Below are 10,263 nucleotides of genomic sequence, written 5' to 3' on the forward strand. Positions count from 1 at the left end.
GTGTGCCGGGGACGGGACGCATCACGCCGTCGCGCTGTAAAATGCAGACGTTGCTCGGCTTTCTAACGGTACGGGTTTACTTTCAGGACCCGGGAAGTCATGAATGCGGAGGTGCTTGGCACATTGTAAATAGAATGACTCCCACGTTTCCTTCTTCCAGTGGAAAGAGATTGACTCACTTTCACAAAGTCACGCACTCACCACTCACCTGGCAGGGCTTGATTGGAACCCCGCTCAGGCCCACGGCCCAAGCAGAGGAACCCTTGTGAGGGTGGCGCGGGACTGGGCAGCGCGTGATTCTGTCGTGCAGAGGGCCGACCCAATGGCCCCTGACAGCAGTGTCCCTGGCAGGGAGTTTGGCTTATGGAGGGGCCCCTGCTGTGAAAGTGCAGGGGGTGGGGTGGGGGGTTGGCTGAGCGCTTGGTGGCTGAGCCAGTGTTTCTCCTGTGCAAGGTACCAGGAGTCTCCCATTCCGCTTGGGAATGAGGCTGACATGGGTGCTGAGAATAGTTTGGTGGATTCAAACTGGGAACGTGGGAGGGAGAGCTAATTGGCATCATGATACGCAATAGATTTGTCAGACCAGGAGGGATCCATGAAATGGTCTGGAAAATTTCATTGCCTTTTAATTCCACGTTTCCCACAAGTTTTTTGAAGCCCCCCTACCCTATCCCTCCCCCACTCCAACTTTTTGGACCCAAATACAGACTGAAGAAAGAAGGGGTAGCTTTAGTATCTGTGAGGGCCAGTAAGGCATTTTACTTGACTGCACGGAGATGTCTGATGGGACAGCCCACTTCCCAAATCAGCTAGAACGGGGCAGTTGTGCTGTCTGCTCATCAGGACACCGACATTTTCATTCTTGCGGGGACATATGTTCTGAGGAAAGCAGCCCGACAAGTCATGTCTAAGGAACACTGACTGACAGTATGGAGCAGTAAGCTTCAAGTAGACTCGGGAAAAGCTGCCTTCCAGTTCCTGAGGGGCATATATAAAAATATATATATATATTGCCTTTTATTGTGAATTATGTGAAGGTTTATTGAGCAAATCTTCATTGTTACATTCAACACTTCATAGATGGTCTAACGCATTACCATCATTACCACCCCATCAATGCAACATGCCCCACTCCCTCCCTGTTTTTGTTTTCATTCTCTTCTTTACCTGACCCTTCTGAACTTTAAAAAAAAATCATTTTATTGGGGGCTCGTACAGCTCTTACCACAATCCATACATCCATCCATTGTGTCGAGCACATTTGTACATTTGTTGCCATCATTCTTTCAAAACATTTTATTTCTACTTGAACCATTTGCTCCTCATTTTTTCCCCCTCCATCCCCCACCCTCCTTCCCTCCCTCATGAACCCTTGATAATTTATAAATTATTTTTTCATGTCTTACACTGACCGATGTCTCTCCTTCACCGACTTTTCTGTTGTCCATCCCCCTGGGAGAGGGTTATAGGTAGATCATTGTGATCAGTTCCCCCTTTCTATCCCACCTTCCCCTTCCCCTCCTGGTATGGCTACTCTCAATATTGGTCCTGAGGGGTTTATCTGTCCTGGTTTCCCTGTGTTTCCAGCTCTTAGCTGTACCTGTGTACATGCTCTGGTCTAGCTGGATTTGTAAGGTAGAATTTGGGTCATGATAGTGGGGTGGGAGGAAGCATCAAAGAACTAGAGGGAAGTTGTATGTTTCATCAGTGCTGTACTACACCCTGACTGGCTCGTCTCCCTGCGACCCTTCTGTAAGGGGATGTTCAATTATCTACAGATGAGTTTTGGCTCTCCACTCCGCACTTCCCTCATTCACAATATGCTCTTTTTTTTTTTTAATGATATGCTTTTTTGTTCTGGGTCTTTGATGCCTGGCACCTGATCCTATCAACACCTCCTGATCACATAGAGTGGTGTGCTTCTTCCATGTGGGCTTTGTTGCTTTTCAGCTAAAGAGGGCTAATAAATATGTTGAAGAGTGATTATTGCGCACGAATAAGCACCATGGCCTGAGGATACCCAGGCAGATTTTGAGTTGGTGTAAGAGCAGCCAGAGCTATAGCAAACTGGAGGGGTGCTTGCTCCTGGGGCAGATGACCCAATCAAACAACATAAACCCAGCACATGTGAAATTGTTTGCTACAGATGAGGAAGCACAAGTAAGCCCTCGCTTGCCAGGCACCCCCCATCCCTGTCAGGGATGGTTTATTTGAAGGTGCTTTGCCTCTCTAGGAAGGCGCTGTGGGGTGGAGAGAGATGCCTGCCATACATAATAGCAGAATCTTTGCTAGGGTGAAAACAGGCGACATTATTCACGACAGATTGGAAAATTCACACAAGTAAGGCTGGGCTTATCTTGCTAATTAAGTCATTTAACATTGCCCCTGAAATAGCCATGATCAGTCCAAACACTGATTGCTTGCTCGCCTGTGGGGCTGAAATGACATGCTGGCTGATTCGTGCTGGGGGCGGGCAGCTGGAGAGAAGCAATCAATCCGTGTACTTGAAATTGTCTCACTGGCTCTGGGGTGGGGGCTGAGGTTGCGGACAGGACCACAGGACCATGTTCCTGTCATTTCCTTCTCTATTTCCCCAGCAGGGCAAAGATGAGGCAGCCGTTCTCCCGGAGGAGGCAGACAAGGAGCCACTGCAATCAGGTGGGTGTTGCGGAAGCGTTTGGTGGGGGACCAGGGCACAGTGGAAGCTCACCAGTGCCTCCCTCTTTTCCTTGATCCTCAGAGCAACAGCTGACCCTGTTGACTCAGCAACTGGCCCAGACAGAGCAGCACCTGAACAGCCTAATGGCCCAGCTGGACCCCCTTTTTGAGTGGTGAGGGATGACCTTGTGGCCAGGGCAGGTGGGAGGGATGGGGACATGGGGTGAGACCCTGAGTGGGCCTTTCTGCAGTGTGACAACTCTGGCCGGAGCACAGCAGCACCTCCTGAACACGAAGCTGCAGACCATTCACCAGCTGCTCCAAGCACACAGGCCGGAGCAGTGCGTGGGGGTTCTGGAGGCAGCAGGTAAAGGGCTGGGGGTAAGGCTCTGGTGGAGGTGGAAGTGGAGACATCCATCAGAAGCCGCAACACGCCTGGCCTTTCTCCCCGCAGAATACAGCCTACCCTTTCCTGAGGACCTCTACAGAGGGGAGGCTGGTGACACCCGGGCCTGGGAGGAGCCCGTCAGCCGGAGCACAGAGACGTGGGACCTGACCACTGCCTGGGAATCAGAGCAGGGGCTCCGGAGAAGAAGCTGCACCGCCGGCAAAGGGCCCTGGTCCCATCACCCTCAGGGAAGGCAGGAGGGTCAGCAGCTGAAGGTTCAGTAAAGCAAAACCTCTTCTTGTGACTGCTGTGTGCTTTCCCCATTCCAGTGGGTTGTGTACATAGCCTTACTAGGTGCCTTGGGCCACTGGGCCTTCTCGCAAAGCTTCCCTTATTAGGACAAAATGAGGCCGCCTCCAGAGTCAAAGGAAAGAAGACAGGGGGAGCTCTGGTTCTGTTCCTCGGATGCCACCATGCCAACAATCTCCAGGGCACTCGTGAGAGCGTGAGGGCACACTTACACACACACACACATCCCGAAACCCTTTCCATGTAACATAACAGAGAGGCTTTTCAAAAGAAAACCAACAAACTTTATTAAACCCAGTGGGGGAAATAAATAATAGAAACTATATGCAATAACTGTTTACAAAGCAGAAACCCTGAGAAAAACGTTTGGCTGTAAACACAGCCCTGAGATTTACACCAAACTGAAAATCAAACCCAGACCTCCATCAAATGGATCTCAATTCAGTGACCCTATAAACCAGAGCACAAATAAACACCCACAGAGTTTCCGACGTTGTCAGTTTTACAGAAGCAAGGCTGCCACATCGTTCTCCAAAATGGCTGGTGGATCTGAATCACTGACCTGTTGGACAGCAGTTGAGTGGTAACCGCTGCACCCTGGGTCCTTATGTTCTGGGCCAATGGATCCCAAACCTGCCACATTTGTGGTGGGAGGGTCTGGCTTGGAATCCCGATGAAGAGCTGGTCAAATGGCCCAGCTTGGCTTGGTCCAGGCAAAAATACAAAATGACTCTCCTCCATCTATGAAGGGTTCTGTGTTCGACTACCGAAGAAGTTTCCTTCGTACTCCTGGCTGTGACTTATCCCCAAGGCATTCTGGATTCTGTAATGTGTAAACTCTTCTAGTTCTTCTGAGCGCTGGAAAGAGAAGACCGTTCAGGCACTGGCAATGAGCACGGTTCAGATACATCACCCACAGGGTTGCGAAGTCCCAAAGGGAGGTAAGACAGAAGACGGGACCAAATAGTGCACCGCTAACAGGGAGATTGGAGCCCCTTGGGCTTCACTAGGGTGCACTTCCTGACACGACTTACCTGATAGCTAAAGTCAGACTGTGGTACCAGCGCGACAGCTCCTCCTGGTCTGTGGACATAAGCAGCAGCTTCTCGTGGGGGAAGGACAGCTGGAGAGAGACCACCTCTTAGGGCAGAGCCTGGAAATTCCCAGGTTACAGCTGGAGCCTGTGCTACCCCCACTGAGGTGACGCAGGCATGAAATAGAAAGCTGTCCTCCCCCAATGTGAACAGCACAATTCCTATGGCGGCAGATAGATAGACAGTCTACATGGGATGGACCGGGCCTCCCCAAACCTTACCTCATGGTCCTCTCCTGTTACTTACACTAAGCAGTCCACCACAAGGGCCTTCTGAGTGACCAAAGACCCTGTGGAGTTGACACTGGGCCATGGGGTAGAGGGCCTGGCAGGCAAAGGTGCCACTCTGCAGCAGGTGCAAGGGGGGCCGAGGCTTGGCCCTCAGGAGCAGATCGGTGAAGAGGAAGAACATACGGGGCCGAGGCTCCCCACGGGGAGGCACCACCAGCAGCCAACCCTGACGCAGGAACCAGCGCCCTAGGGTGTGAGGAACGTTCTTACTGGAAAAGTAGCTGAGGAAAATAGAAGGTAGGTGCTAGCCCTAGAGGGAGGGAGAGGTAGATAGGGGGTTGAGCAGCATTCCCCAGCCCCACTTCATTGGAACGTCAGCATGTGCCCGTGTTAGGAAAAGGGGGCACACTGCAGATGGAACCATCAGGTAAAGATCCTGGGAGTAAATCTTCCTGGTTTAAGGTGGGCTCTAAATTCAGTTGGTAGCCTCAGAAGAGTAGACAGGAAACGAAGCCAGTGAAGACTGAGGCAGGGGTTGGAGTGAGGGTCTATAAGTCAAAAGAACACCTGAGGTCACCGGAAGCTCCAAGAGGCCAAGATTCTTCCCTAGAGCCTTTAGCAGACACAGGGCCCAGAACTGAGAGGGATGTTTTCACTGTTTCAAGAGACCTGCTTTACTGTAACTTTGTTACCGCAGCCCTCCGGGGAACTAATGCAGGAGTAGGACTGGGGAGTGAGCATTCTGCAGATTACCTGAGGTAAGCCCCTTTGCCTGGCGGCCACTGAGCAGAGCCTGAACACGCTGTAGGTGCTGTTCATTCTTCTGCCTCTGACCGATAGCATTGACGTGCTGGGCGGTCTCACTGATCAGCCGGGCGGCCCCTGGAAGAAGATCCCTGGTACTACTCCCATCATGACTTAGGAGGATACAGGTGGTGAAAGAGGCTCAGGGCTATCCTGGAGTGGACCTGGGCCAGGGTCTAACTTCTTGAAATGTGGGTGGGGAATTGTGGACACATTCGGCGTGTCAATAGAAGTCAGGGGCATGGCGAACATTCCACATGTAAATGAAGACGGGCATGGCGAACATGGCTGGGAGGTCAGACCTAGGAAGGGGTACAGGCCATGGAGGAAGAGGTACCTACGTGTGAGCTGCTGGTGGTCAGGGCTGTTAGGACCTGTGTTTTCAGCCAGAGCAACAACGAGATTTTCATACCTGGAATCAGACAGAGGTCTGTGAGGAGCAGGACTGGGCACAATCTCACCTGCCTGACAGAGGAACACCCCCCCACACACACACATACACATGCTTGAGTTGGAAAGCTGTGGCATTCGCTCCTGCAATCTCACACTGCGACCCTGGCTCACACCACATGGCCTTCCTCCATTTCCCACCCTGAAGAGTCCAGGGCAGCGGGTCCTGAGTATTAAATGATGCTCCACATGTCCCTCCCCCTCTGTCCAGGGCCTCCTATCAGGATCGCTCTGAGTGATCAACAGCAGTTGGGCACCATCCAGTTCATGTCTCAGGGTCATGTCGGCCGGGGTTCACACACTCCATTTGTCTGCTGCACTGGTGGTTGCCATGCATCTGTAATTGCCCTCATCTTTAGTTTCGGAGAGGGACAGACCAATAGTTGCCCTCAGATGGCTGCTCATAAGCTTTTAAGTCCCCGGTTGCTACTTAAAGTTGGATGTAGGCCATTTTTTATTTGTAGACTATGTTATGACGTTGATGTCCCTAAGGCTGTGATCCTGAGCCATGGGTATGTGGTTTCAGTGTATTATGTTTTCATAACTGTGCCCCCTGCATCCTCTCCTATATTCATGGATATCTCTGTAGCCCACATAGTACGTATGTAGAAGTAGCCTCTGTCAAACCTATATATATTTGTGGGTGCATATTTACTCCTAAAAAAAAAGTTGATAGCCATTTGGCCCAGGGGAGAGGCACGTAATTAGGACAGATCCCAAAACTGTGGGGAGCAGACTCAGCAAGGAGGTAGCCTGAGTCTGGGTGAGTTCACTCACTGCTGGAGCCGCTGCAGTGGCAGCGGGAGCAAGTCCTGGAGTTGAAGGCCTGAGAATTCCGGCCGCCCTTCCTGAAGCTGCACAAACCTTCGGAAACGTTTGTTTTTCTTTAGCTGCTCCTGGAATCAGGGAGGAAGGGGCAGCATCGGGGAGCAAAATAATTCCTTATATTGCATTTATCTGTGTACCCAATCCTAGCCTGAGCGAGCTTGTGTGCCCCTGGGAAACCCAGCCTACCCCCAGAGCAAGAGCTAGACACCTGGAGGGCTATAATTAAAGGAGCCAGATGAATCCCCTTTCAGTCTCCAAATGACTGAAGGTGTGAGGCAAGAGGGGGACATAGGGGTGTGTCTGGAGTCCTCTCCTGGTTACCTGCAGGGTGATCCGGGACTTTTCTGCGTTGGCAGCAAACTGGGTGTAGAGCTCCAGGTGGGAGCAGAAGCTCTCCAGCCCCTGTCCCCAGTGCCCTCCTTCGAGGTAGGGAAGCAGGTCCCTGTGTGGACAAAGACAATAAAGGAGCACTACCTTATTCAATCCCCTTAACCCTGTTCCAGAAGCTGCGCTACTACGACGTCTTCCAGAGAAAGAAACCAGGGCCGGTTAAGGCACCAGGCTGAGGCCACAGGTGAGGCGCCTGGTCCACTCCTAGTATAATCTTGGACTTGCCCCACTCCGAAACCTGGGCTCCCCCCTCCAGCCCGCTCTCCCCGCGCCCCTGCCACTTACTGGCTGGCGCCGTAGATGAGCTCCCAGGGCCCAAACAGGGCCTGGCGCTCTGGGAGTCGCAGGGTCCCCTTGGCTCGCAGGATCCCCAAGAAGTACTGGGGAAGGAGAAAACATTTGCACCACAGTCTAATGAGGCAGAAGATGCTAGCGCCGAGGTGCAGCTAGGAGCATGCAGGCAGACGGTAATGTCCCGCCATCCTCGAGTCACTGACCTAGGGACGCTCCCTCCCGCACCTCGGGGCCCCCGCCCGCACCGTGGCCACCAGCCCCAGTTGCTCCTGGTAACGTCGCTCGGTCTCCAGCAGCTCCCGGGCAGTGCAGGCGCGTTTCCGCGCCCAACGGGCGCGCTGCTCCTGCAGTGGGCACCTCGCGCCAGGGTAAGGGGTCCCCATGGCCAGCCGGAGGGGTCTGCCCTTCCGGCCGCAGCCCGCCGGAGATTCAAATCCCAACGCTCCGGGGCGGGGCCTCGGGACGCGGCCTAAGGGACAGCGCGCCCCCTGGCGCCTGGAGGCTGCGGCGTGCGCGGCGGCCCACAGCCCCCTCCGTCTGCCGGCCGCGGCCCGGGCCCACCGCCAGGGCGGCGCTCGAGGTCCGCGGCGCCGCGGGGGCGGAGCCAGGAGGGGCAGGGCTTATGCCCGGGCCCAGGTAGGACCCTCCCCTCCCCCGCCGCCACCGTGAGTCGCCTGGAGCTGGACCGCAGCCGGGCCTGTACTGTGGAGACTTGCTGGTGCCCACCCGGCAGGGTCTCCACGTCTCGTCTGTAGAACCGGGGAGGGATTGAAAGTTTCGTTAGATGCCCATGCCGGACGCAGGGAGCCGTCAGTCCTTCCCACTGCATTCACTACTAGGAAACAAGCTCGTCGAGGTTTGACCTTGCTTGGCCTCTGGACAAAAGTTTGTAGGTTTTACGTCTCTAACTTGTTTTCTCGTTTCGTGCTGTTTCCAAACCTGGCAGCCAATTAGCTTGTGGTCAGCAGGTGTAGATAACCAGCCCAGTGGTACCTGATTGCTGTAATGCCGACCAAAGGCAAAGGCTTTGAGTTGATTAGTCAAAGATTGAACAAAGCAGAGTCTCCTTTTGAAAGACTGGCAGTAACCTTGGAGGGTAAATTGTGTGCCTCTGTCTCAGAAACATGAAGGTACACACACTATTTTGACGGAGCAGTTCCCTCTCTAGCAATGCAACCTCACCAAGCAGAGGTGTGGATAAGAATGTGTGCCGGAAGCTGCGTGTAGAATCACAATGCTGTTTATAGCAACAGAGGACTGGCAGCCACCTGAATGTCCAGCGGTAGAGAATTGGTTAAGAACATGATGGTACAACATTTGATGGCATGATATGAAAGTGTTGAAAATAATCTCGTGGAAAACTATCAAGAGGAAAAATGCACTCAACAGATATGTGTGTCTTTTTTAGCATTCATTGTGAATTGATTGTAGTCTCCACGATGTAACATCATGTATCCGGCTTCCTCCCTGTGTCTCCTGGTTCCATACCTCCTTTCTGGACCCTTCTGAACTGCGTCCGTAAGTACCTGCTGCCCTTCTAATCCACATGGCTGGTTATCCTAAGGCGTCTGAACCTCACTAGTGTTACACCCCCTTATCGATCTGCCTGTGCTGACTGAACATGGAGCACTGAAGGTGAGTTCATTTCTAGATCGGAGGGGTGACCAAGGCCAGAGTCTCAGGAGTTCCATTTGTCTCTATGTGGCCATCGAGCTTGGTCTCTTATGATTTTGAGTTTTGTTCCACATGTTTCTCACACTCTATCCCAAACCTTCTAATATGATCTCTTTCACAGCAATTGGTGGGAATAGCCAAGCACCGCCTAATCCTTCTGTTCTCACCATGGAAATGGCTGTTCGTGTGGCCCAGTCACCCGCAGCTGCTTCCAGGCACCTTCTTTCCTCCAAACAGGGAGAGACCAATCGTTGAGATTTAGATGGCCACTCTTGAGTTTGTAAGACCCTATACACAATCTTCTGAGAGGAGAGGAGAGAAGAAAGAAAAAACAAACATAACTGGCTACCAAGTTGTACACTGTCATCCAATGGCTTAATAAACAAATGCATATGTATATATGATTTGTTTATATATATATGATTTGAAGAGTAAACACTGAACAAGTTCATTGTGACTTTCTTTGTATCTAGGTGGTAGGATTAAAGCGCATTTATTCTGTAATATTAAACTCCTGATCAATGTCAGACATTGAGACACTCAAAGGGTGAATGGGGCAAATGAAGTGTTTTTAAAATTCCCTTATGCTTTTCTTTCCATGCCCCCATGCCACCCCCTCCCAACTGCCAACATTTTCTGCATTAAGCATGACTTTGTAATTGGCTAAAACTTAAAACAGAATGTTAGACACTTTACACCTATGTCTACCATGTGGATCTCCAGGAGTCTAGTGCCGGAACTATCAGGGAACTATCCCAAATCCAGGGAACTATCAAGGTCCTGAAGTCCCTTTTAGTTCTGGCATTCTAAGCATTTTGAGGAAGAAGTAATGCTGAGCTGGTCAGGGAGTGGCAACTTGGGGGCTTGGACGGAGGCAAGGGGGCTCTCAATCAGACTGGGCTCAGGTCCCAAGGAAACTGGTGATACTTGTTTCAGCTGAGTGTGGGACAGGCCGCATTAAGAGGTGAGGTGTGGGAAAGGGCATTATTCCATGGTGTCTGTCACCAGGAGCCCAAGGATGGGAACACAGCACAGTCCCGGGGGTCGAATTGGGGATGGATGTGCTTGACTGTGTATGACTCTGACATGGGCAGGGGACAAGGGATGGGAATAGAGTGTACTGTGCACTCCAATGGGGGAATCA

At 52.1% G+C, this 10,263-nt stretch overlaps 2 protein-coding genes and 1 long non-coding RNA gene across 3 annotated transcripts in view; 2 read left to right on the forward strand and 1 right to left on the reverse strand.

The window, feature by feature from the left end:
- The window catches only part of CCDC107 (coiled-coil domain containing 107), a 3,720-nt gene extending 370 nt beyond the window's left edge, over positions 1 to 3,350 (forward strand). Inside the window, exons 2-6 of the mRNA XM_045289381.1 lie at positions 2,293 to 2,340; positions 2,601 to 2,658; positions 2,741 to 2,831; positions 2,910 to 3,025; positions 3,113 to 3,350. Of these exons, the coding sequence (XP_045145316.1) occupies positions 2,293 to 2,340; positions 2,601 to 2,658; positions 2,741 to 2,831; positions 2,910 to 3,025; positions 3,113 to 3,330 (531 nt within the window). The 3' untranslated portion in view covers positions 3,331 to 3,350. The remainder of the gene's footprint in view (positions 1 to 2,292; positions 2,341 to 2,600; positions 2,659 to 2,740; positions 2,832 to 2,909; positions 3,026 to 3,112) is intronic.
- A 756-nt stretch (positions 3,351 to 4,106) lies between these two features.
- ARHGEF39 (Rho guanine nucleotide exchange factor 39) lies at positions 4,107 to 7,828 on the reverse strand. The gene is made up of 9 exons (XM_013007191.3): positions 7,691 to 7,828; positions 7,437 to 7,531; positions 7,083 to 7,203; positions 6,711 to 6,829; positions 5,825 to 5,895; positions 5,433 to 5,561; positions 4,696 to 4,925; positions 4,390 to 4,478; positions 4,107 to 4,213 (listed from the first exon to the last, which is right to left on the reverse strand). Exons 1-9 carry the CDS (start codon positions 7,826 to 7,828, stop codon positions 4,198 to 4,200), a joined length of 1,008 nt encoding a protein of 335 aa, XP_012862645.2. The 3' UTR covers positions 4,107 to 4,197.
- Positions 7,829 to 8,148: 320 nt separating this feature from the next.
- LOC123521581 lies at positions 8,149 to 9,568 on the forward strand. The gene is made up of 2 exons (XR_006679996.1): positions 8,149 to 8,334; positions 8,854 to 9,568. It is a non-coding gene; the product is annotated as an uncharacterized LOC123521581 (long non-coding RNA).
- The last annotated feature ends 695 nt before the right edge of the window (positions 9,569 to 10,263 follow it).

This window comes from Echinops telfairi, unplaced genomic scaffold (assembly GCF_000313985.2).
Source record: "Echinops telfairi isolate 266 unplaced genomic scaffold, ASM31398v2 ScPeMD7_25;HRSCAF=90, whole genome shotgun sequence".
NCBI classification, from domain to species: Eukaryota; Metazoa; Chordata; class Mammalia; order Afrosoricida; family Tenrecidae; genus Echinops; species Echinops telfairi.

What these genes read in the sequence shown, in the direction of transcription:
- ARHGEF39 (XM_013007191.3), bottom strand. Translation starts at nt 7,828, where the DNA reads ATGGGGACCCCTTACCCTGGCGCGAGGTGCCCACTGCAGGAGCAGCGC. An exon ending in CTCATCTACGGCGCCAGCCA is followed by an intron (nt 7,204 to 7,436) that starts GTAAGTGGCAGG and finishes TTGTCCACACAG; the next exon opens with GGACCTGCTTCCCTACCTCG. An exon ending in AGTCCCGGATCACCCTGCAG is followed by an intron (nt 6,830 to 7,082) that starts GTAACCAGGAGA and finishes CCCTGATTCCAG; the next exon opens with GAGCAGCTAAAGAAAAACAA.